The sequence below is a fragment of the Scyliorhinus canicula genome, chromosome 11 (assembly GCF_902713615.1).
Source record: "Scyliorhinus canicula chromosome 11, sScyCan1.1, whole genome shotgun sequence".
NCBI classification, from domain to species: Eukaryota; Metazoa; Chordata; class Chondrichthyes; order Carcharhiniformes; family Scyliorhinidae; genus Scyliorhinus; species Scyliorhinus canicula.
The window spans coordinates 164,771,190-164,798,199 of NC_052156.1; the positions used below are offsets into that span (position 1 = coordinate 164,771,190).

The 27,010-nt window shown below is 45.6% G+C and overlaps 1 protein-coding gene and 1 long non-coding RNA gene across 3 annotated transcripts in view; one reads left to right on the top strand and one right to left on the bottom strand.

Annotated features, from left to right (window-relative positions):
- The window catches only part of sephs1 (selenophosphate synthetase 1), a 59,667-nt gene extending 49,325 nt beyond the window's left edge, over positions 1-10,342 (bottom strand). The window contains exons 1-2 of one of the 2 annotated variants that reach the window (XM_038811938.1): positions 10,246-10,342; positions 9,768-10,082 (exon numbers count right to left, since the gene is read on the bottom strand). In XM_038811938.1, the coding sequence (XP_038667866.1) occupies positions 9,768-9,960 (193 nt within the window). In that variant the 5' untranslated portion in view covers positions 9,961-10,082; positions 10,246-10,342. Of the gene's footprint in view, positions 1-9,767; positions 10,086-10,245 lie in introns of both variants that reach the window. The other variant, XM_038811936.1, reaches the window with a different exon arrangement.
- A 138-nt stretch (positions 10,343-10,480) lies between these two features.
- LOC119973583 lies at positions 10,481-13,371 on the top strand. The gene is made up of 2 exons (XR_005462354.1): positions 10,481-10,672; positions 11,308-13,371. It is a non-coding gene; the product is annotated as an uncharacterized LOC119973583 (long non-coding RNA).
- Positions 13,372-27,010: the final 13,639 nt, after the last annotated feature.

Sequence of the window (27,010 nt, forward strand, 5' to 3'; positions counted from 1 at the left end):
TTGGTCCAAGGGTAACATTGTCTTCAATCATGTCGTGGGTCAAGTCCCACTCCACACAGAGACATGGTTGACTTTTCAGTGCAGTACGAAGGGAGTGCCAAACCAGAGGTGCTGCCTTTTAGACATGATAAAATGAGACCCATTTACTTACTCCATTAGCATAGCAACAAAATGAATCCATATTTGGTTACAGGAGCTAGCTCCAACATGTTGGGCTGAATAATATTCAGTCAAATATCCTTCGAATCAGATTAAATTTACTTTGAGAATACCAAGGAAATGCAAATGGAATACTTTCTAAATTCAAGCATGTTTACATAAATTAGTCATATCACGTGATTTGAAACTACTTGCAGATGTTAAAAAGAAAAAAACACATCTTAGATCAATTTATGAAATTTACCACATAAAAGATAGTATTTCATATTTCTCATTAGATTTTATTGGTTACAAATTCCAAATCAGCAAGGCAGTATTTGGACCAAGGAAAAGTAAAACACTGCTTAAAAACACAAACACCACAGACACAATCTCAAGCCTTGAAAAGCACGTCCAGATTCAATGTAAAATGCAATGTTATATTAGAATGCCATGTTAGTTCTTTTTCAATAATTAATTTTGTTTCCGTTCAAATTTTAAATTCAAGGATAAGATAATCACAGAATATCTGTAATCCCAGAAGAACAAGCAGAAAGATTAATGGCAGAGGAGTTGAGATAAACAAAGTTGCAATAGATGAGAAGCAAGAGTAACAGTAATGAGGAGATGGGGAGGCCCTAAATGAATATTTTGCTTCAGTATTTACTAGAGAGGGGGACCTTGTTGCTCATGAAAACAGTGTGAACCAGGTTAATACACTCGAACTGGTTGATATTAAGAAGGAGGATGTGCTGGAAATTTTGAAAAGCATCAGAATAGATAAGTTCCCTGGACCTGACGGGATATACCCACGGTTACTATGGGAAGCGAGGGAGGAGATTGCTGCGCCGTTGGCAATGATCTTTGCGCCCTCACTCTCCACTGGAGTAGTACCGGATGATTGGAGGAAGGCGAATGTTATTCCCCAGTTCAAGAAAGGGAATAGGGAAATCCCTGGGAATTACAGACCCATCAGTCTTAGGTGTGTGGTGAGCAAAATATTGGAAAGGATTCTGAGAGGATTTATGATTATTTAGAAAAACATAGTTTGATTAAAGATAGTCAGCATGGCTTTGTGAGGGGCAGGTCATGCCTCACAAGCCTCATTGAATTCTTTGAGGATGTGACGAGACACATTGATGAAGGTCGGGCACTGGATGTGGTTATATGGATTTCAGTAAGGCATTTGATCAGGTTCCCCATGGTAGGATCATTCAGAAAGTTAGGGGGCATGGGATACAGGGAAATGTGGCTGTCTGGATACAGAATTGGCTGGCCGAAAGAAGACAATGAGTGGTAGTGGATGGAAAGTATTCCGCCTGGAGGTCAGAGACCAGTGGTGCCCCGCAGGGATCTGTTCTGGGACCTCTGCTCTTTGTGGTTTTTATAAATGACTGGATGAGGAAGTGGAAGGGCAGGTTAGTAGGTTTGCCGATGACACAAAGGTTAGGGGAGTTGTAGATAGTGTTGAGGGTTGTTGCAGGTTACAACAGGACATTGACAGGATGCAGAGCTGTGCTGAGAAGTGGCAGATGGAGTTCAACCTGGATAAATGTGTAGGACAGCACAGTGGCACAGTGGTTAGGATTGCTGCCTACGGCGCTGAGGACCCGGGTTCGAATCCCAGCCCTGGATCACTGTCCATGTGGAGTTTGCACATTCTCCCAGTGTCTGCGTGGGTTTCGCCCCCACAACCCAAAGATGTGCAGGTTAGGTGAATTGGCCACGCTAAATTGCCCCTTAATTGGAAAAAATAATTGGGTACTCTAAAATTTTTTTTTTAAAACCTTGATAAATGTGAAGTGATTCATTTTGGAAGGTCAAATTTGAATGCTGAATATAGGGTTAAAGGCAGGATTCTTGGAAGTGTGGAGGAACAGAGGGATCATGGGGTCCACGTACATAGATCGCTCAAAGTTGCCACCCAGGTTGATAGGGTTTTTAAGAAGGCGTATGGTGTGTTAGCTTTCAATAACAGGGGGGTTAAGAGCCGCGAGGTTTTACTGCAGCTTTATAAAACCCTTGTTAGACCACACTTGGAATATTGTGTCCAGCTCTGGTCGCCTCATTATAGGAAGGATGTGGATGCTTTGGAGAGGGTACAGAGGAGATTTACCAGGATGCTGCCTGGACTGGAGGGCATGTGTTATGAAAAAAGGTTGAGGGAGCTAGGGCTTTTCTCACTGGAGTGAAGAAGGAAGAGGTGTGACTTGATAGAGGTGTGCAAGGTGATGAGAGGCATGGATAGAGTGGATAGCCAGAGACTTTTCCCTAGGGTGGAAATGACTGTCACGAGGGGACATCATTTTATGGTGATTGGAGGAAGGTATTGGGGAGATGTCAGAGGTAGGTTCTTTACACAGAGAGTGGTGGGTGCATGGAATGTACTGGCAGCAGAGGTGGTGGAGCCAGAGTCATTAGGGACATTTAAGTGACTCTTAGACAGGCACATGGACAGCAGTAAATTGAACGGGTGTAGGTTAAGTTGATCTTAGAATAGGATAAATGGTCGGCACAACATCGTGGGCTGAAGGGCCTGTTCGGTGCTGTATTGTTCCATGTTCTCATGGATCAAAAGAGGATCTATAAAAACTCTAATCTAAATTAATTGCATCGAATAAAGTAGTACTATAGTAGTCATGTTAACAGGAATACATAAACAGACAAATGTTTCCCAAACTAAAATAAAGTTGTGAACGCGTTTCCTCTCCGCTCACAAACTGTGAGCTTTTATTTTTTAAAATATAAATTTACTAATTCTTTTTTTTTTCTAATTAAGGGGCAATTTAGAGTGGCCAATTCACCTACCATGCACATCTTTGGGTTGTTTCAACCCCATACAATAAGATATCCAAATCACAGTCTCGATAATCCCTTTCTTATAGATCATAGAATTTACAGTGCAGAAGGAGGCCATTCAGCCCATCGAGTCCGAGTCTGCATCGGCTCTTAGAAAGAGCACCCTACTTAAGCCCACACCTCCACTCTATCCCCATAACCCAGTAATTTTTTTATTTATAGTACCCAATAATTTTTTCCAATTAAGGGGCAATTTAGCATGGCCAATCCGCCTACCCTGCACATCTTTGGGTTGTGGGGGTGAAACCCATGCAAACATGGGGAGAATGTGCAAACTCCACACGGACAGCGACCCAGGGCCGGGATTCGAACCCAGGTCCTCAGCACTGTAGGCAGCAATGCTAACCACTGTGCCACCGTGCTGCCCTCCCGTAACCCAGTAATGCCACCTAACCTTTTAGGACACCAAGGGTAATTTATCATGGCCAATACACATAACCTGCACATCTTTGGACTGTGGGAGGAAACCGGAGCACCCGGAGGAAACCCACGCAGACACGGGGGAGAACGTGCAGAATCCACACAGATAGTGACCTAAGCCGGGAATCGAACCTGGGACCCTGGAGCTGTGAAGCAACTGTGCTAACCACTGTTCTACCGTGCTCAGACCTCTATTCATGCCATGTTGAGCAATTTTATGTTTGGAGAACACATTTTATTCTATTGCTATCTTAATTCTGATTTCTTTCTGACAGTAACCATCTTCTGACAAGATACTTCCCAGGTCCTTTAATTATTATTCCAGCTGTTAACCATTTTATCTTGACCTCGGCTTTCTCATCATTAATCGTTCCAATTTTCAACTTTCACATAATTTTTATGCTGCCAACTTTTAGTACTTCATTCATTCTATCCATTAGATCTCCTAGCTTCACAACTCCCACTTTGACACCTTCCTGTACTTTATTTAGAGCTTCTTCAAATCATGGCATCTGCACAGATGTTAAAGAACGGTGATCACAGACAGGTTTGTCTCACCCACACCCGATTGCACCAGGTTCAGTTGCACTAAATACTATTTAGATTGTTCCAGATACAGAGCGACAATCATTCTTTTACCTCCATAAATTTGGATTGTCTTTCTAACTTTTCAGACTTTTTGCCAGTTCATCCAGCATTTTGATAATCCAGGTATGCCAATAAATGACTCTTCATCCCCATCAGGGATGCCAAGAGACAATACCAGACTAAGCTCGAGTCACGGACTAATGACACAGACTCCCATCAGCTGTGGCAAGGCTTAAACAACACAACAGGCTACAAAGCCAAGATGGGTAGAATCTCCGGTAGCAGCGCACCCCTCCCTAATGAACTCAGTGCATTCTATGCTCGGTTCAAACAGGAAACCATCAAACTGCTGTCATCTGCCCCAACAGCCTCAGACGTACCCATACCTACCATCACAGCTTCCGAAGTCAGATCGTCCTTCTTGAAAGTGAACCCTCAGAAAGCAACAGGTCCTGACTGAGTCCCTGGTCATGCACTCTGATCCAGCGCAGACCAAGTGGCAGATGAGTTTGCGGAGATTTTCAACTTCTCCCTACTCTGTTCTGAAGTTCCCACCTGCTTCAAGAAGACCACCATTTTATCAGTGTCAAAGAAGAACCAGGCAATGTGCCTCAACAGCTACCGTCCGGTGGCCTTGACATCTATCATTATAAGGTGCTTCAAGAGGTTGGTCATGAGTCACATCAACGCGATACTCCCAGAATGCCTTGATCCACTGCAATTTGCATACTGTCACAACCGGTCCACAGCGGATTCCATCTCCCTGATACATCTCGACACAAGGACTCCTACGTTAGACTCCCATTCATTGACTACAACTCCGCCTTCAACACCATAATCCCAGCCGAGCTCATATCAAAACTCTAAAACCTGGGTCTTGGCTTCTCCCTCTGCAACTGGATCCTTGACTTCCTGATCCATAGACCACAATCAGTAAGGACAAACAACAACACCTCTTCCACGTTAGTTCTCAATACCGGGGCCCTGCAAGACTGCGTACTTAGCCCCCTACTATACTCCCTGTGCACACATGACTGCGTGCAAAATGTGGCTTCAACTCCATCTACAAGCTTATTGATGACACGACCGTAGTGGGTCGGATCTCGAACGATGAGTCAGCGTACATAGGGAGGTAGAAAATCTAGTGGTGTGGTGTAATGACAACAATCTCTCCCTCAACATCAGCAAAAGTAAAAAGAACTAGTCATTGACTTCAGGAAGCAAAGTCAATGGTGCCGAGGTAGAGGTGGTTGACAGCCTCAAATTCCTAGGTGTGCACATCACCAACATCCACCCAGGTCGACGCTACGACCAAGAAAGAAAAACAGCGCCTATACTTCCTAGGGAAACTAAGGAAATTCAGCATGTCCACATTGACTCTCTCCAATTTTTACAGATGCACCATATAAAGCATCCTATCTGGCTGTACCAGAGCCTGGCATGGCAACTGCTCAGCCCAAGATCGTAAGAAACTACGGAGAGTCATGAACATGGCCCAGTCTATCACGTGAAACCGCCTCCCATTCATTGACTTTGTGTACACCTCCCTCTGCCTTAGGAAAGCGGGCAGCATGCATTTCCATTGTGTATTTATGCATGTCCTATGTTTTTTCATGTATGGAATGATCTGACTGGACTGTATTTTTAACTGTACCTCAGTACACATGACAAATTAAATTCAATCCACAACGCGAGTGCATACCACTTGCTGGTATTCGATGCTTCTTTTGCTGAACATTCTCGTTACTGCTACAGCTTCTCTAGTTCTACAATCCTTCTGAATTGTTCACAGCGAATGGAAACCACATCATGTCATTACAATCTATTTCCTAAGATCTTTAACATTACATGAGATGCATAGTTTGGTGCAATGCTCTTCATGTTCATGCAAATTGAAACTTCGGGGGTAGTCGTCCCTGCACTTCTGCAAATTGCTCCAGCCCAGGTAGGCATTCCATGCTCAGAGCTATGAGCCTTGACCAATGGTAGAAAGAGACGATGAAGAGTCATTTCTGCAAATGGTGAACAGAGCCAAAGAGGCATTGTTATCAAGTTGAACAATGAAGTGGCAAAATGTGATTTGACAGATAGCTGAAAGTGGTACCCCATGTTGATTCAGTGGATGCTTTCCCACATCAGGTATTTTGTACTTTTCTGGAAAAGAAAGTTTAGAATCCCAACTTGGATGCTACAATGACCTGAACTGGATCACGTTTCAATGATTTAAGCTCAAAAAACTTAGACCTGGTTTACAGAAATACAAAAAACAGGTTAAGCTTACCAATTAAAAAGAAATAGCAAAACACAAAACCAAGGATACAGTATATAAGTGAAAAAGAAAGAGGCAAAAGAGAAAATAGCAGATAAATCATGTCTTGAAGTTATTTATCATTTAACATTTTCTCAACAGTAAAAGCCATTACAGAGAATTCAATAGCATTATTGCAGTTATCAGATGTTTCTTCAGGGTGTCATTGTGGAAGCTGATCTTTTTTAAACGAGCAGCCCAGGAGCACAAATTCCTGGACAATATCAATTGCTGCATCAGCAACAACAGCACATGGCGCTTGCTAGTACTTCAAACACAGACCAAAATATTTAATATCTCCAATATAAAATTTTTAACCAAGCCAACTAGCAAAGCAATAAAAAATGAAATTGCTCAAACACTCAGTAGGTCTGGTGCTAGTGGAGAGAGAAACAAAGTTAACATTTCAGGCCCATGACCTTTCATCAGAATTCCAACCTGAAATATTAGCTCCGTTTATTTCTCTAAAGATACTGTCAGAGCTGCTGAGTATTTCCAGTATTTTAAATTTTTTTATCAGATTTCCAGCATCGGCAGTTTTTTTTGTTCAAATAGCAAAGTAACTTTACAAAGGGGCATCACAGTTCCAGGAACAGAAGAGGCCATTTAGCCCCCTAAGCCTGGTCTAACATTCAATGAGAACATGGCTAATCTGCAAGCAAACTCCATCACACCATTTGCCCCATATCCCTTAGTACCATCATTTACTAAAAATTAATCAATCTCAGATTTAAAATTAACTGATTTAACATCAACTGTCATCTGCAGAAGTAGGTTCCACACTCCCAATACTCCTTGTGTGTACCAGTGTTTCCAAACCTCAAAACTGAAAGATATGACTCAATTTTTAAGCACAGTCCTATACTGCCCAACTAGTGGAAAAAATAGTTTCTACCAGTCATCAATTCCATCTAATAGCTTAAAATCTTGGGATCAATTCACCTCATGATCCTCTAAATTCCAGGGAATAAAACCTCAGTTTTGGAAATCTTGCCTCAAGAGTAAATGCACCTATGCTGTACCACCACCAAGGCCAAAAATATCCTTCCGAAGGAGTGCTGTCCAGAACTGAACACAAATTCAGGTGTGATAGGACCTGAGCATTGCATATTTATAAAGAACAGGGGAGTTATTCCCGGTGATCAGGTTAATATTTATTCTTCAAACATCATTACAAAAACAGATCATCTGTTCATTAACACTCGGCTATTTGTCGAAGATTGTTGTGCGCAAATTGGCTGTTGCATTTTCTACATTATACTTTGGGATGTCCGACGATCATAAAAGGCACTATATGACACTTCTGTTCCCTGACCCCTTGCATTCCAGTCCTCTAGATATAAAGGCCAGCATTCCATTAACCTTTTTGAATATTTTCTGCACATCTATATTTTAACATTGTACATGGACCTCCAAGTCTCTCTGGAGCGGGCAGCACGGTGGCGCAGTGGGTCAGCACTGCGGCCTCACGGCGCTGAGGTCCCAGGTTTGATCCCAGCTCTGGGTCACTATCCGTGTGGAGTTTGCACATTCTCCCTGTGTTTGCGTGGGTTTCGCCCCCACAACCCAAAGATGTGCAGGGTAGGTGGATTGAACACACTTAATTGCCCCTTAATTGTGGAAAATGAATTGGGTACTCTAAATTTATTTTTTTAAAGTCTCTCTATTTGGAGCTCTGCAGTTTCTCATCCTCCACCATAAGAGCATTAGTTTTTAAAGCTCGCATTCTTTACGTATAGTGAAACATGTGTCATTTCATTGATAACAGAAATGTTGGTATCACACAATGTTAATTTCTGAAATATGCAGAGGGTTAATCACATTCTGTCAAAACAAACTCAGTTGCAAAATTGATCAAAACCAATAATCAACTTATTCTAAATATACACACATGCGTATCTGCCGCAGGGGCTTTGAAGGGTTAATAAAAATACTACTGCGGTACAACTTAAAAAAAAACATTTGTTCAAACATAAGAGACAAGGTTTGGTGATTGTCATCATTTGCAAAACCCTGAAGTCTGTTAAGATCTGAAAAGTGAAAGAATGGATAAAGGAGGGATTGGATTTGTTTATTGTCACGTGTACCGAGGCACAGTGGTATTTTTCTGCGAGCAGCTCAACAGATCATTAAGTATCTGGGACGAAAAGGGAATAAAAGAAAATACATAATAGGGCAACACAAGGTATACAATGTAACTACATCAGCACCGGCATCGGATGAAGCATACAGGTAGTAGTGTTAATGAAGTCAGTCCATAAGAGGGTCATTTAGGAGTCTGGTAACAGTGGGGAAGAAGCTGTTTTTGAGTCTGTTTGTGCTTGTTCTCAGACTTCTGTATCTCCTGCCCGATGGAAGAAGTTGGAAGAGTGAGTAAGCCGGGTGGGAGGGGTCTTTGATTATGCTGCCCACTTTCCCCAGGCAGCGGGAGGTGTAGATGGAGTCAATGGATGGGAGGGAGGTTCGTGTGGTGGAGTGGGCGGTGTTCACGACTCTGAAGTTTCTTGCAGTCCTGGGCCGAGCCGTTGCCTTACCAGGCTGTGATGCAGCCAGATAGGATGCTTTCTATGGTGCATCTGTAAAAGTTGGTTAAGATTAACATTGAGATGCCGAATTTCCTTAGTTTCCTGAGGAAGTATAGGCGCTGTTGTGTTTTCTTGGTGGTAGCGTCAACGTGGGTGGACCAGGACAGATTTTTGGAGATGTGCACCCCTAGTATTGGAATTTTAAAATAAACACCTGTTTTTTTTTGGGGGGGGGGGGGGGGGGGGTGGCTTGCCTTTTTAATTAAAGCGAGATGGGATGGGGAGAGGAGAGAAGAGTTGCCGTTCACTTTTGACCTCATTTTTTGTTTTTTGCAAACCCTGCCGGTGGGGTGCTGATGGGGGTGGGAGGAGGAGGAGGGAGAGAGAGAGGAGGAAGAGGAGGAGGAGGAGGGAGAGAAGAGTAGGAAGAGTAGTAGGAGGAGGAGAAGAGTAGGAGGAGGAGGAGAAGAGTAGGAGGAGGAGGAGAAGAGTAGGAGGAGGAGGAGAAGAGGAGGAGGAGAAGAGTAGGAGGAGGAGGAGAAGAGTAGGAGGAGGAGGAGAAGAGTAGGAGGAGGAGGAGAAGAGTAGGAGGAGGAGGAGAAGAGTAGGAGGAGGAGGAGAAGAGTAGGAGGAGGAGAAGAGTCGGAGGAGGAGAAGAGTCGGAGGAGGAGAAGAGTCGGAGGAGAAGAGTAGGAGTAGGAGGAGGAGGAGGAGAAGAGTAGGAGGAGAAGAGTAGGAGGAGAAGAGTAGGAGGAGAAGAGTAGGAGGAGGAGAGTAGGAGGAGGAGAAGAAGAGTAGGAGGAGGAGAAGAGTAGGAGGAGGGAGAGAGAGAGAGAGGAGTAAGAGAGGTAAATGAGTGTGCAACGTGCAAAGCAGAATAACACAAGTTGCAGTGCAGATTCCCCCCTCCCCAGGGTATGCAGACTCACCCAGGCGGGGCATGACTGCCCCCAGAAACTGCTCGTCCTCCTGGTAGTGGTTCTCCTGCAGGGCCTCCAGCAGCCGGAGCAGGACATCCTGCGGCACCTTGCACCCCGTCCCCTTCAGCTCGGCGAAGCGGGTCAGGCGGAAATTCTTGTCCAGCTCGTAGTGCTCGGGGTTGAAGGTCTCCCTCACCGACATGCTGGCGAGCTGGGAGGGCCGTGCGGGTGTGTGTGTGCCGGCGCGCCCGGCATAGGTTCAGGCTGAGGCGGGGGGGGAGAAGCTGCCTGTGCTGTGGCCCCGCTCCCCGCCGGACCTGTGTGCTGCTGAGAGAGACATTCAGACGGTTAGAGGGGACAGGCTGCGGCCGCCGCTCCTTTTAGATTCCGCCGGCCGCCCGCTGAGTATTATTTTTTGGTTAACGGTGGCGGTTTAAATGTTTTAACCCTCGATGGTTTCCCCCCCTCCCCCCGCTCGGTGCCTTACCTTCGATCCGCGCGCGCCTCGGCGGGCAACCCGGGCACCCACAATTCCACGCGCGGGCGGGCGGGAGCGCGCGCTTCCATTCGGCCTGGGTGAGTGCGCTGAGCCGTATGTGCACGCGCGGGGCCGGGGGGGGGGGGGGGGAGACGGGCCGAGGGAGAACGCGCAGGCGCAGTGGGTGGCGGCCGGGGCTGGCACGCAGGCGCGGTGGGGCCGGCGCGCGGCGGCCGCGGCCGTTGGACGGCGGGAGCGAGCCGCCGTCACGCGCCTTCGATTTTCAAAAAGCGAACTCATTCGGCGCCCAGTCGCCGACCCGAAGGGGGGGGACGCTGCGGTCCCGGCGGAACAGTCTCCCCGCTAAATAATACATCTTGCTCCCCTCCCGTTTTACTCACCTGTACGTTTCTTTGGGTTGGGGAGGGAGTATGCGGTAGGCAATAATCTTTTCTCCGGGCTCGCGTGCCGGTACCTTTAATTTGGGCAAATGGCTCCGTTTATTCCCGTCCCCTTTAAGAGGTCATGGTGGAGAAAAATTAAAGGGATTGGCGCAGTTCAAATGAAAACGATCCGCTCTCGCCCAGCGTGCGCCCAGAATCCGCTCCTCGGGCAACGTGACTGCTGCTACATCTTTTTTATATTATAATCCGGGCGTCCGATTTATTTTTATACCGTGTGAGGTGTTTTTTCTCCTCGACTGTTCTGCAACCGAGCGTGCGCGGGCACTCTTAAAGGGAATGTCCTTCCGTGCTTGTGGAGAAAATGGTTTATTGTCGGCCCAATTCTTTTCAAAAGGGACTAAAATCCCCCCACCCCCACCCCGTAATTCTTGTACCAAGACCGCCTCCCCCCCCAAAAAAAGCGTGAAAGGCTTTATTTCTAATTTTGCTGAGTTTTAGTTTATTATTTTAACTTGTGTGTTATTCGCTGACACTTGCTTTAACTTGTTGAGAAACTGAGATTTATTGTTTGCAGTCTCAGTTGGCACAGGTTATTGTGCAATAAAATGCAGAAATATCTGAATATGAATTTCACTGGGTGGTTTAATTCCAACTATTACTGTTTCAGGGGTTGTGCGGTGGGATTGCGATGAGTCAAACTCCAATGCCAAGTTTTCGCCAATCCTACCGCCAGGATGGGAAATCTCTGGGAACAGCAATGCCTGCGATAAGCCAAGATTCTGCACCCATAACTCTGGCTTTGCCAAACTTGGCGAGGATTATCACACAGCCATGCTGACCACTCGAAGCAGAGTAACACAAATTGGGCACAAAATCATGGACCGCTTGGCAGGTCGTCATTTGATATTGCCGTTTCTCTTGTGAAAGGACAGGCAAACTCTACAAGTATGGCTACACCTGTCAGGAAGTTAAAAGTGTCGATTGGAGCGAAGGTGAAGCTGACAAGTGGAAAACCGCAGTGCAAAACGGAAAGGCGACATCGCAAAGGAGTGGGAAATTCTGCCATCAAGTTGGTCCACCATAAGGAAGCACAGGCAAACATTTGGAAACAGCTCAACGAGCAGGCATTCTCTCCAGCAGGGAGGAGGATGAGAAAAGCTGCCCATCCCGACATTGAAGAAGCTTTGCTCGCATGGTTCAAGGCAGGCTGAGCAGAGAACGTTCCCATCTCTGGTTCAACCTTGCAGGAAAGGGGAGTTGCGCTGGCCTAGAAGCTGACGGATGGCTGGACTGATTCAAGACCAGACATGGCATAGCCTTCCGCGCAGTAAGCAGTGAGGGTGTGGCGGTTACAACAGCAATGACAGATTAGCTCCAAAATGGTATCGTCCATGTTTTGAATGAGTATGCACCAAGAGATATTTTTAGTGTATTTGAAACTGGACTGTTATACTGTCTTTTGCCAATCTGCTGTTCGATGTTCAGAAGTGGAACATGTAATGGTGAAAAGCAGAGTAAGGAATGTATCACCGCTATGGTCTGTGCCATCATGGATGGCACTGAAAAGCTGCCGCTTCTTGTGGTAGGGAAGTCCAAGAAGCCACGTTGCTTCACGAATGTCAAGACACTATCCACACAGTATGAGATCAACAAAACTGCCTGGATGACCTCCATTTATTAAAAATAAATAAATTTAGAGTACCCAATTCATTTTTTCCAATTAAGGGGCAATTTAGCATGGCCAATCCACCTACCCTGCACATCTTTGGGTTATGGGGGCGATACCCACGCAAGCACGGGGAGAATGTGCAAACTCCACACGGACAGTGACCCAGAGCCGGGATCGAACTTGGGACCTTGGCGCCGTGAGGCAGCAGGACTAACCCACTGCGTCCTCCAGTCATTTTTGAGGCATGGATCAGACAAGTGGACCAAACATATCGGTGAAAGAAAAGGAAGATTATCATCACCACAGTCAGCTGCCCTGCACACCCCAACATTGTTGGCCTCGAGCATCAAGCTAATGTTCTTATCTCCCAACACCATGGCCAATGGAACAGGGGGTGATTAGGAACAGGAAAACCCACTACCGACGGCAGCTGCTCTCTCAGGTTATCGAGGCCATCTGTAAGAAGCAGGTGTATTAGAGGCCATGTTCATGATGAAGAAGGCATGGAAGATGGTGACAGAAGCAACAATTGCCAACTGCTTCCACCACACTGGGTTCAAACAGATTATAACTGCACAAGATGACAATGAGGAGGAGCAGAATGAGGCCAACCAACCCAATGATGAAGCACTTTTTGCTCACCTGCTGGGAGATCGGCATGAAAATTCCAGCAGAGATAACCGTGGACATTTATGTGGCAATAGATGATGCCATTTGCTGCAGGACAGAACTAGGTGATGTCATCGTAGATGCAGTACGTTCATCAACAGAAAATATGCATGATTCTGCTGATTGCCTATCCGCTCGCCAGCCTGCTTCTCTAGATGATGCCGCAAAAGCTAGAAAGGTGCTCCAGGATTTCGCACTGCAGCACGAAAATACCGAAGACATGTTTGACTGCATTGATGACATTGTGGACTGAGTCACACGGGTCAAAAGTCAACGTGCTAAGCAGAAAAAGATTAGGGGATTTCCAGAGCTAACTTATAAAATTTTTCACTGCAAAGCTCTGGCCTTTTACAAGGAGTGAACAAATTGAATAAATACATTTTCATACTTTTATTGTTTTACTGTTTTTATTTGACATTTGAATCTGTTGTTTTTGATATGGACTGTTTGTAGACATATGGACTGTTTGTAGACATATGCATCATGATGCATTCATGTGGGAATGGGGTCATCACAGCCATCACAAAGTTCTTGCTTAACATGAATTTGTGCACGGATCCCCATGGATTTGACCAATCAGGATTTTACTGTTCTATTATTAATTAGGACAACATGAATGATAACTTGTGCTGAAAACCTTTTATATTTTTGATAACAATTATTTATTTACAAAGTGCAATTAAAGTTAATGTAGCAAAACCCACGCAGACAATCTTTGGGTTGTGGGGAGAATGTGCAAACTCCACACGGACAGTAACCCAGGGCCAGGATTCGAACCCGGGTCCTCAGCGCCGCAGTCCCAGTGCTAACCACTGTGCCACATGCCGCCCCATGATATAGGTTTATTGTCACGTATACCGAGGTACATTGAAAAGTATTGTTCTGTGTACAGTCCAGATCAGTCCATACATGAAATGGTGGCGATCTCCAAGAAAAACAGTGCTGAAGATGGACACTGGGTCAAATATCTGAAAGAGAAAAGATTCAATTTTGGATGGGATTCTTGATCAGACCTGATTCTGCTTTTATAGAACAGTACAGCACAGAACAGGCCCTTCGGCCCTCAATGTTGTGCCGAGCCATGATCACCCTACTCAAACCCACGTATCCACCCTATACCCGTAACCCAACAACCCCCCCCTCCTTAACCTTACTTTAATTAGGACACTACGGGCAATTTAGCATGGCCAATCCACCTAACCTGCACATCTTTGGACTGTGGGAGGAAACCGGAGCAAACCCACGCACACAGGGGGAGGACGTGCAGACTCCACACAGACAGTGACCCAGCCGGGAATCAAACCTGGGACCCTGGAGCTGTGAAGCATTTATGCTAACCACCATGCTACCCTGCTGCCCCTGTTTTGAAGGACATTGTTCAATGGCAATAACTCCATATAAATAACTGGGACTGTGTTAAATTACTTTTTTTACTTGGGTTGAAATTTAAAATAACCAACAAAGAGTTGCCGATTACTTTGTATGTCAATCCCCGATAACCTATAAAATCTGTAGTGTAATAATTTTTTAAGAAATCTGGCTCTGTTATCTTAAAATATGCCTCCTATGTATAAAGTTTTGGAGGTGATCTTGGAGCACAAATGAATGTCTGTCCCTTACATTAACAGCAACTGTAAATTAGTTATTATCCACCTCTGCAATAAATGCTGCATAACAAAATATTATAAACTTATACTTTTTCAGGGGCTGTGTCTCTGTACTATCCAAATATACACTATTAATGGATACAATGCTATGAAATCTTAGATTAGTTGGGGAACAGTATTTAAATATTTTCTAAAATCAAAACCAGTAAAATGTTGCTAATGGATGATTGGAAACTACTTCTGATACATTCCCATTACATCACTATCATTCCCTGGAAAGGGGCAGCACGGTGGCCTAGTGGTTAGCACAACTGCCTCACGGCGCTGAGGTCCCAGGTTCGATCCCGGCTCTGGGTCACTGTCCGTGTGGAGTTTGCACATTCTCCCCGTGTCTGCGTGGGTTTCGCCCCCACAACCCAAAAAAATGTGCAGAGTAGGTGGATTGGCCATGCTAAATTGCCCCTTAATTAGAAAAAATAATTGGGTAATCTAAATTTATAAAAAAAAAAAAAATCATTCCCTGGAACGCTGCTAACTCTCTTTGCTCTGTTTACATAAATAAATATATAGGTTGAGATCTTTATATGATCAGTAATACGGTTAAGGTACTATTTTTCCATCCAAAATTTTCTCGCCAGAAAACATGTCACAAACTTGTATGCCGGAACAGTAACCCTCCTCCAATTTGTGTGCACCAGGTGACACTGTGTGTTAGATGTTCATCAATAAATGGAGCAATGCTTTCACTTGCCACTTTCCTATTTGAGTGGTAGGAACACTATTGTGAAAGACCTCTGTTATGTTGTAAGTATTGCTTTCACACAGCAGCATGTCCACATTGTGAACTTTAAACAGTCATCGCTGATCCTACTTAAGATCAATTAACTTCTGGAAAAATAATTTGGTAGACCGTTCGAGGGGTGGGGGTGGAGGAGAAAAATTACATTTGCCCACATGTCATTTGGCACATTACAAGCAAAATTAATTTTTCTTGGTTTTGTCTTTGGAATCTGCTGTCCACGAGGATAATGAAAGCAGACAATCAATGGATTCAAAAGGGAATTGGATGGGCACTTGAAGGAAATACACTTGCAAGAATATTGGGATTGAACAGCAGGATTGCTCTATACAGAGCCAGTGTGGATTCAAATGGCCTCACTGTTGTAATGAATCTGTAGCTCTATTGCGAATGACCGCTTCAGACTACATGTTGTAAATAGATACTGTTTAAAAAGTAATGTTCATCAATATTTTTCATGATGCAGTACCAGGTAGCAGACTGGAACAAATATGATTCTTCCATGATTGAAAGTTGAAGATTAATAACTGCTATAGATGTCCCCAAATATAAATGTAACACTCTGGGATGCATAATATCAGGTCTCCGAGATTAAGCAACTTTGAGACCCATTCATTTCTCCAATACAACCTTACTAATGCTAATTTCCTTCAACTCTGCATTCTCCCTAATCTCTCGGATCTCGACGTCTGGGAGACTTTTGTATCTTTCTCAGTGAAGACAGACACAAAGTAATCATTTAGCTTCTCTACCATTTCTCTATTCCCCATTGTGAATTCTCCTGACTCTCCCTGTAATTTGCTAGATTACATTCATATGCTCTTCTCCCTTTATCGTTTTTTTGGTCTTCCTTTGCTGTATTCTATAAACTTCCCAATCCTCAGATTTGCTACTATTTCTGGCAACTTCAAAATGTTCTTTATATATTCTTTTAATCTTATACAATCTTTGACTTCCTTTTGGCAGCCACAGTTGACTGGCTTTTTGGGGGGTTTTGTACCTTGAAGGAATGTATAGGTGCTGTAAGCTATGTAATAAATTCTCTGAATCTATCCATTGTTTGTTCACAGTTATACCTTTTAATTTTTTTTTTTTATAAATTTAGAGTACCCAATTATTTTTTCCAATTAAGGGGCAATTTAGCGTGGCCAATTCACCTAACCTGCACATCTTTGGGTTGTGGGGGCGAAACCCACGCAGACACGGGGAGAATGTGCAAACTCCACACGGACAGTGACCCAGGGCCGGGATTCGAACCCGGGTCCTCAGCGCCGGAGGCAGCAATGCTAACCACTGTGCCACCGTGCTGCCCTGTTATACCTTTTAATTAATGTTTTTTCCCAATCCACCTCATCCAATTTCCCCGTCATGCCTTTGTATAACACTGCCTTCAGATTGAACTTCCTCACTTTCAAACATAATGTAAAATTCAATCGTATTGTGATCACTCATCCTTTAAAGGTTCTTTTACAACTAGATTATTAATGAGCCCTTTTTCATTACATAGTACAGAATAGTCTGTCTTCTAGTTGGCTCAACATACTGCTCCAGAAATCCATCCCTAACACACACCAGAAACTCATCTTCCTCAGAATTAGTGCTCATTTGGTACAGATGATGGTATTGCCCATGCTACGGGTTTGTCTCATCTGATTAATACCATGCCCTGTGTTACCATTACTATTAGGTGGCCTATAAACAACTCCAACCAATGTTCGCTCCCCTTTGCCGTATCTTAGCTCCTTCCATATTCCATCCATTGTTCTTCTGATCGGAGATCCTCTCTCACTACTGCACTGATCCCATCCCTTATTGTCAGCGCAGTTCCACCTCCTTTCTTGTCTGTCCTTCCTAAATGTCAAATATCCTTGAATATTCAGTTCCCAGTCTTGGTCACCATGAAGCCATGTTTCCATGATGGGAATTAAGTCATACCATTTATTTCTATTTGTGTCTTTAGATCATAACTTTGTTACGAATGCTGTTTGAATTCAGGTAGAGTGACCTTAACGTTTTGACATCATTGCACATTGCATCCACAACTTCACAGGTACCACAGGATGTACACTCCACTTGGCTGAGCTGACCTGCCATCCTGTAACTCTACAATTATTTATTGCAATTGACGCAAATAGAATTAGTAGAATAAATTACTAGTAACTTAACTTTACTACACTTAGGTTATCTCACTTTGTTTACTTCATTTCACTTCAACTTGATTTAACCTTGTGCTAGTGTTCCTTATTGAAATCCAATTCAAGGGCTGGTGCCTTCACACACATCAATTATTCACACACATAGACACAGAAACAGCCCCCACAAGCCTGCTTGACAGAAAAACATGATAAACCCCCAAAATATTAAAGTAATACCCTTTTCTTCACATGAACTATATTAATAAAACACATTTCATGCCTAGCGGAGTAATGCCCTCTGCTGTGTCACAAAGGAATGCAAAGGGTTTTGATGTGCATTGGCTGAAGTGGCTGCCCTAAGCTTGAGTGTGTCCCTCAGCATGTCGCCCTGGACCTTGGAATGCGTCAGTCTGCAACACTTGGTCAAGGAAAATTCTTTGCACTGAAAAATCAACAAGTTTGGGGCAGACCAAAGAGCGTCTTTCACCAAGTTGATGATCTCCCAGCAGCAGCTGATGTTTGTCTCCGTGTCCGTCCCTGGGAACAGCCTTAGCCCACAGAGTCCTGCTTCACAGAACTGTTCGGGTTGAACCTCAACAAATACCATGTCATCTCTTGTTATGCTCTTGGCGTAGTATAAGCTGCTTCCTTGATATTCACTCTGACAAAGGAAGGTTCAGACATGGAGATAACTTCAATACGTTTATTAAACTATTTACAATTCTCCTACTCGGATTCGCCTCTACTGTTAATCCTTCTATAGCTACTCAGACTGATGAACCAGTCTGCTACAATCCATGTGGTGGGTGTGATGTTGAATCAACCCTGTGTCTGTACTCACTGAGTGTCTCCACTGGAAAGAGGAAGATCATGTGTGCTGTGTCCTTTATATATGGGTTGGTGTAATGCCCCCACTGTGGAAGTGTCACCTCTGTGTGTATCGTGAATGCCCATTGGTCGTGTCCTATCTTGCTGACCTATGTGTTGAGTGTGTGTCATGTCTCTGGTGTTCCCTCTAGTGTCTAGCTAGTCTACGTGTACTTACATTAACCCCTTGTGTATCTACAGTGATGCATATCACCACAATCTCTAGCTGGGAATGAGGTAAGTCTCACAGTGAGGGAAGTTAAAATCTTGCCTGTCAATGCTGCCAAATATCTTGCAAAAATCAACTCCATTCTTCTCTCCCCAGGACACAGTGAATTACCCATAGCAACCATTTCTATTGTAGTGAAAATAGAAAATGCTGAAAAGACTCAGCAGGTTGATTTGCGGTGGAGGCTATGAGGTGAGCAGTTGCACATGAGGTGACTCCCCCCCTGGGGATTTGTTTTTTTGGCCCTATCTACCCGAGTAACGGGTGAGTTTTGGGAAGAAATTGGTACAGTCTGACAGAATCCGATCCTCTCTGGTGAGTGATGTCTGGGGGATACAACACAAGGCACAAGCCGGGCAAGCGACTGATGTTAAAAACCCACCACTATTCTTAGAATTCCCACTATACCAAAAAGGGTCAATATTCTAAATGGTGAACAGGGATTCTCACTCCCTGACTCCGATGCAGGCTTCGGTGGGTGCCATTCAGGTCAAACTATATTTTCAAGTTATCCCCCGGTATAACCCATACCCTCACCAAAGATTTTTATCTACTTACCACTTAGTAGCATCGATGTCCTGGGTCCTGCGTTGCTAAGTAAGTAAAGTAGACTTTAGGAAAAAAACACTTTTTCAGGTTAAGTAAGTTATTTTATTATTATATTTTTTCTTTTAAAAGCTGCAAACACTTTCTTTACAGAAAGGTAAAAGGATCTTGCTTCTGGATCCTGTTGGTTGGTTGAAGGGACCGTCAGGCCCACCTTGACGATCAATCTTCTTTAAAGTCTGGTCTTCTTGGGATGTATTCGCTGGTTAGCTCTGTTGCTGTGTCTTGTCGATCCCATGAATTGAGCTATAAGAGCTGGCTCTGCTAGCTATCTCTCAGCTGACTGACTCCTGTTTAAATTCTAGTCTTCCTTAAATGTATAGCTGTTTAAGCTCGGCTGCTCGTCTTGTCTTTCCCATGACCGAGCTGTGAGAGCTGAATATGCTTCTCTCCTCTCTCTGAGTTCTCCTCCCCTCCTGTTGCTGGTCTGCTTCTGCTCCCTGGGTTTATATTCTCTTTCTACCAATTATTAAGTTTTTAGAGCCTTATTGTAAATTAACTTATTTCACTTTGATTGTTAAAAAGTATCTTTGATGTAAACATTCTAATACAACTAAGTATTCATTTTGGGCATAACCTCACCTCTCAGATCTGGTTACATTGTCCTTTGGGATGTTCAAAGTTGCTTTGGTTTCAATAGGTGTTACTTTTAATTTCTGTCATTTGAATAATTTAATTTTCCAATTGTCCCCAGCTCATAACTTTGCCTTTGATTTTGACTTTAAATTATGTTCCTCATAGACAGGTTGTCTCCAATTTTCTTTTAATTGACTTGATGTTAGTAGAATTTCACACTTAGAATTGATACCAAATTCGACTGAGCATCATCCATCCTTTCCAGCTGTTTACTAAGAGAGTTAATTTCAGTGAAGTTGTGAAACCTTTGCTTTTAACTGTATGCTAACATTTTACTTGGTTATGAATTGAAAGACCTGCCTGTTTTAAACATTCGTCACTTAATTCAATTGAAACTCTCATCCATGCTTTTCCAGAAACTTCCTAAGATAGTTACATTCAATGAAGGTGTGAGCCATTGTTTTCGCTAAATACCAGAATCCTGTGTTTGCTAAGCCTGCTTGTGAGAAAGAATCTGCATTTTATAATCCTGCTCTTTGCAGCTGCTATTAACCTTTTGTGGAATCTTTCCCTGTATCCTCTCAGACCAGATATTGCCAGACTTCCATGTTTCAAATTACACATTTTTCTGTATTTTCAAGAACATGACCTTTGTCCAATTCAGAAGTCTCTGGAGCATCAGAAGGGGAGGAAATAGAGGAGGTCTCTGTGGCATCGTTGCCCCCTCAGTGGACAATCGGGAACTTGGTGGACTTCTTGTCGGGTGAATTTAGGAAAACACTGACAAAGGTTGCTGAGGATCTGATGAAAGCGATGGAGGATCTGTGACACCTCTTAGTGCTACCTTGGACAGGTTGGATCAGCGGGTGGAGGAAGAGGAGACGGCGCTCAATGATCACAGTGATCGGATTGTCTCTTTGAAAGCAGAGATGGAGTTGTTGGCAGAGCAGCGGGAGGCGTTAAAGGCCACAGTTGATGATCTGGAAAATCACTCCAGACGTCAAAATGTAAGAATTGTTGGGCTGCTGGAGGGCCTGGAATGTACAAACGCCTCTGATTACATCTCTCAGATGTTTGGTAAGTTGTTGGGGGAGGGGGTCTTTTCGACCGCTCCTGAGTTGGACCAGATATAATGATTGCTGAGACGGAAGCCCGGGTCAGGGAGGCACCAGGGGCGATTATTGTCCTGTTCCATCGGTACCTGGATAGGGAGCGGGTCCCAAGATGGGTGAAGGACACTGAAGAGTGTAGAATGGTGAACCATCATATTTGAATATAACAAGATGTCAGGCAGACGGGCAGCACGGTGGCGCAGTGGGTTAGCCCTGCTGCCTTAAGGCACTGAGGTCCCAGGTTCAATCCCGGCTCTGGGTCACTGTCCATGTGGAGTTTGCACATTCTCCCCGTGTCTGCATGGGTTTTGCCCCCACAATCCAAAAGATGTGCAGGGTAGGTGGATTGGTCATGCTAAATTCCCTTTAATTAGAAAAAATGAATTGGGAACTGTAAAATTAAAACAAAAATATGTTGGGCAGAGTTGGCAAGGAGGCAGGCGGCATTTAATAAAGCCAAGGCAGCCCTGTACAGCTTTTAGGATGATGTACCCGGCTCATCTTCAGGTAACCTTCAGAGACAGAGACTCGAATTTCTACGCACAGGAGGAAGCAAATGACTTTGTAAAGACACTTGGATTAGAGGGGGTGGGGGGAGGAACTGAAGGGTTTGAGACTGTGACCTTTTTTTTTCTCTTGAGTTGTTCACTTGTGTTTTTGTGTTGCATGTTTGTAAAGTGGGGAGGCTGCATTGATGTTATGGGGTTTGTTGGTGGGATCGTATCTGGATGAATTTGGAGATTTATTGTATTGGAACTGTCTTCTTCCTATAATGTGATGTGACCATCAATTCACGCGAAACAAGGAGTTGAAGTAAACTGTGGCTTTAATCGACTAGAACAGTGCCTGCCTGCGACTGCTCTGCTACTGAGGGCCGCCTCCAGAGCTACTGCTCTTTATGCCTCCCCTCAAGGGGGCGGAGTCGGGGCGAAGCCCACAAAGGCACCAATATGATACATCACAGGTAATACCTTACACTGGTCCAAAGGTGGAGCCCTCATGGGCAACAGCATGGTACAGTTACATACATGGTGAATGGTTAATGCAATACGTTCACCACATTCACCCCCTGTTAAAAAATGAAGTCCGGCGGGGGTGAAGGGTTCACAAGTTCAGCCTGTCCGGCGCCCGGATCGTGCGCTGTGATCGCCGAAGCTCTGGTATCGCAGCTGGCCCGGGTGTCGAACTCATCCGTGCGGACATGTGTAGTGAAGTTGCCGGTGCGGGGACGGACACTGATTCCGGGAGCGTGTCTTCCGAAGCTTCATTCCTGTGGGTCGGTGAAGGGAGAATGGGGGTGCGGGTGCCATGTAGGGGCGGGGGCGTGGTCAGCGTAGGTTGGGCGGGGTAAGTCGGGGTGGCGGTGGTAGTGGAACCCGTGGGTGCCAGGTCCCGGAAGGAAACCGTATCCTGTCGGCCGTCGGGGTGTTCTATGTATGTGTACTGAGGGTTGGTGTGTAGGACCCTCTCGACCAGGGGGTCGGACTTATGGCTCCTGATGTGCTTACGGAGCAGGACAGGCCCCGGTGTCTTCAGCCAGGACAGAAGTGAGGCCCCGGAGGTGGATTTCCTGGGGAAAACAAACAGGCGGTCATGAGGGGTCTCGTTTGTGGCCGTGCAAAGTAGGGACCTAATAGAGTGGAGTGCGTCGGGGAGGACGTCCCGCCAGTGGGAGACTGGGAGATTCCTAGACCGTAGGGCCAGGAGGATGGCCTTCCAGACCGTCGTGTTCTCCCTCTCCACCTGCCCATTTCCCCGGGGGTTATAACTGGTCGTCCTGCTCGAGGCAATGCCTTTGCTGAGCAGGTACCGACGCAGTTCGTCGCTCATAAACGACGAGCCCCGGTCACTGTGGATGTACGTGGGGAACCCAAACAGGGTGAAGACACTATGTAGGGCTTTAATGACGGTGGCAGCGGTCATGTCGGGGCAAGGGATTGCAACGGGGAAGGGGAGAACGCATCGATGATATTGAGGAAATAAGTGTTGCGGTTGGTGGAGAAGAGGGGCCCTTTGAAATTGATACTGAGGCGCTCAAAGGGCTGGGATGCCTTTACCAGGTGGGCCTTATCCGGTCGATAGAAGTGCGGCTTGCACCCCGCGCAGATCGGGCAGTCCCTGGTCAAGGCTCTGACCTCCTCAGTGGAGTAGGGCAGGTTGCGGGCCTTGATATAGTGGAGAAGCCGGGTGACCCCCGGGTGGCAGAGGTCATCGTTGATAGCCCGGAGTCGGTCATCTTGCGCGCTGGCGCATGTGCCATGGGACAGGTCATCTGGGGGCTCGTTGAGCTTCCCAGGACGATATACTATATCGTAATTATAGGTGGAGAGTTCGAACCTCCACCTCAAGATCTTATCGTTCCTAATCTTGCCCCGCAGTGTATTATCGAACATGAAGGCTACCGATCGTTGGTCGGTGACGAGGGTAAACCTCCTACCAGCGCGTAGTGCTTCCAGTGCCGCACGGCTTCCACAATGGCTTGGGCTTCTTTTTCAACCGAGGAGTGTCGAATTTCAGAGGCGGTGAGGGTACGTGAAGAAAATGCTACTGGCCTGCCTGCCTGATTGAGGGTGGTGGCGAGGGTGACCTCTGACGCATCGCTCTCCACCTGGAAGGGGACGGACTCATCCACCGGGCGCATTGCAGCTTTAGCGATGTCCCCCTTGATGCAGCTGAAGGCCTGGCGGGCCTCGGCCGCCAGTGGGAAGATGTTGGCCTTGATTAGTGGGCGGGCTTTGTCCGCATAGTTGGGGACCCACTGCGTGTAATAGGAAAAGAACCCGAGGCACCTTTTCAGGGCTTTGGGTCAGTGGGGAAGGTGGAGTTGCAGGAGTGGGCACATACAGTCGGGGTTGGGTCCTCGGACCCCGTTTTCCACGACGTAGCCGAGGGTGGCTAGTCTGGTTGTGCGGAAAACGCATTTCTCCTTGTTGTACGTGAGGTTAAGGGTTTGGGCGGTTTGGAGAAATCTCTGGAGGTTGGCATCGTGGTCCTGCTGATCATGGCCGCAGATGGTGACGTTGTCCAAGTACGGAAATGTGGCCCGCAGCCCGTACTGGTTCACCGTTCGGTCCATGGTCCTTTGAAAGATCGAGATCCTGTTTGTGACGCCGAAGGGGACCCAGAGGAAGTGGAAGAGGCGGCCGTCTGCCTGAAAGACCGTGTTGTGGCGGTCCCCCGGGCGGATTGGGAGCTGGTGGTACGCAGACTTCAGATCCACCGTGGAGAACACCCGGTAGTGTACGATCTGGTTTATCATGTCTGTAATCCGGGGAAGGGGGTACACATCAAGGTGCATGTACCGGTTTATGGTTTGGCTGTAATCTACAACCATTCGGTTCTTTTCCCCGGTCCTGACGACCTCCACATGAGCTCTCCAGGGACTATTGCTGGCCTCGATGATCCCCTCCTGCAAGAGTTGCTGGACCTCGGAGAGGGAGGAGTTGGAGATTTAGGGATAGTTTCCGGAGGGTAGGTTTGCTGGGCTAGAAGGGAAGTTCCATCTCACGAGGGAGAATATATTTAGATACTTGCAGGTGTGAGATTTTGTGCGTAAGGAGCTTCCTTCATTTCCCCTGGTGCTGGCGCCCTTGCTTATGGATAGACTTCTGTCCCTGGATGAACTAGGGGAGGGAAGGATCTCAGACATTTATGAGCAGATGTTGGTGATGGAGCGGGCTTCACTGGAATAAGTAAAGAGGAAGTGGGAGGATGAGCTCGGTTTGGTCTTTGCGGAGGTGTGTGTGGAGTGAAACTCTTCATAGTTAACTTCAGCTCCTTGTGTGCAAGGTTAAGTTTGATACAGTTCAAGGTGGTGCTAAGCTGGCTCTGTGCGCGATAGTGGCCATTTCTGGAGTGTCGGACTCGCTGGTGCTGCAGGTGGGGACGAGGGCAGATGTCTTGGCCTTCGCCTCACTATTGGCCTGGAGGCGAATCTTGCTCGGGTGGAAGTCTCCGGCGCCGCCTAAGGTTTGAGCTCGGTTAGGGGACCTGGTGGAATCTCTGCACCTGGAAAAGATCAAACATGCCATGAGAGGGTCGGTGGATGGGTTTTACTCAAGGTGGCAGCCGTTCATTACCTTCTGTAAGGATCTGGTTACCATCAGCTGTTAATGGGGAGGTGGGGGGGGGGGGGGAGCGGAGGAGAAGAGTTGGTCAGACTAGTAGGGATTTCTTTGGGGGAGGGGGTGTTGGGGGGGGGGGGGGGGTTTAGTCCTAGTATAAAACTGGGTGAGGTTGTGGCAGGGATATTTTTTTGAAAAATGAAAAGTTGGTTTGAATACATTGTTTTTATAAAGAAAATGTCTAGGAGTAGCTGGGTGGCGTAGTGTTAGCATTGCTGCCTCATGGCGCCAAGGACCTGGGTTCGAACCCGGTCCCGGGTCACTGTCCGTGTGGAGTTTGCACATTCTCTTTTTCCAATAGATTTAGTGTACCCAATTCTTTTTTTCCAATTAATGGGCAATTTAGCCAATCCACCTATCCTGCACATCTTTGTGTTGTGGGGGCGAAACCCACGCAGACACGGAGAATGTGCAAACTCCACACAGACAGTGACCCAGAGCTGGGTATCGAACCTGGGACCTCGGTGCCATAAGGCAGCCGTGCTTACCACTGCGCCACCGTGCTGCCCCGAGTTTGCACATTTTCCCCGTGTCTGTGTGCGTCTCACCTCCACAACCTAAAAAGATTCATTCATTTTCATTTCAGATGTGCACTCTAGGTGAACCGGTCACTCTAAATTGCCCCTTAATTGGAAAAAAAAGAATCGGGTGCTATAATTTTGTTAAAAACTTCCTGAATAAAAATATGTTAAAAAAAAGACACAGCAGGTCTGGCAGCATCAGTGGAGAGTAAAGTGAATCAACCTTTCGACTCTGTATGACTTCTTCAGAGTCACTCATACTGTTCATTTCAAAAGGTTTGCTGTTGGCTTCTTTAAATGTGGTGAATTTGAAATTTGGACGAAGAAGTTCCACAGAACTTTGCTTCTTCTTAATTATTATCCTCTCCAGCAGTTGAATCCTCTGCTCGGGTTGGCTTCATCTTCATAAAATGGAAAGCTTCCTCAGTTCCATAGCAGGAAAATGTCAACTTCCTTTATCCTTCTGATAAAAACGTGAGATTTTGATTTGGAATCACCTTGATTGGTCCTCTCTGCACCCTCTCGAGAGAAGGTCATCCTTTAGCCATTGTTATTTATCTTCAATCAATATCCTGCCCAAAGCCTCAGCTTGATCTCTGTTTTTTTTGATCGAGCTAATGTCAACTGTGAAATAAGCTCAAACAACAACAGAAAATACTCAGCAGGTCAGGCTGTACCTGTGGCGAGTGAAACAGTTAAACAGCAATATAAATGCTGGTTCTGCCGTGAATGAATTTTTAAAAAGTTAATGCAACGGGTCATTCAGCTTTCTAGTATTGCAGTTTCTCACCTTTGTACAATTGATTTATCCTGTCAAAATGCACCTGAAAAATCTGCTAAAGATCTGTGGTTATTTTTTATTCTATTATCCTGCCTTTTTGGCACAGATATCATTGCTGAAAAAAAGTATTTATTCGAGGTAATTTTCCGAAATGCTTTTTTTGTTGCTGCTCAGTAGTTGTTTTCGAGGATGTGGACCAAAAACAGCTCAAGGTGTTATCTGCCTACCCTCAGCAGCTCTTCATCATAGCACTCCTGACACTGGAGCTGTTCCCACTTGAAGCTGATGGCACAAAACCCAAGGCATACCTCTCACTTCCATCACCTCCCATTATATCAATCAGGAAACACAGTGTGAGGGGGGTGGTGGGGGGGGGGGTGAACATTCACCAATCAAACACAATACTTCCAAAGCATTATATACCTTTTCAAATTTAATCAGCTACTTTTCATTATTTTATTTTTTTTAAATTCAGACACCCAATTCCTTTTTTTTTCCAATTAAGGGGCAAGTTAGTGTGGCCAATCCACCCCTGCACATCTCTGGGTTGTGGGGGTGAGAACCACGCAGACAAGGGGAGAATGTGCAAATTCCAGACGGAGTGACCCAGGCCTAGGATTGAACCCAGGTCCTTGGTGCCATGAGGCAGCAGTGCTAACCACTGCACCACCTTGC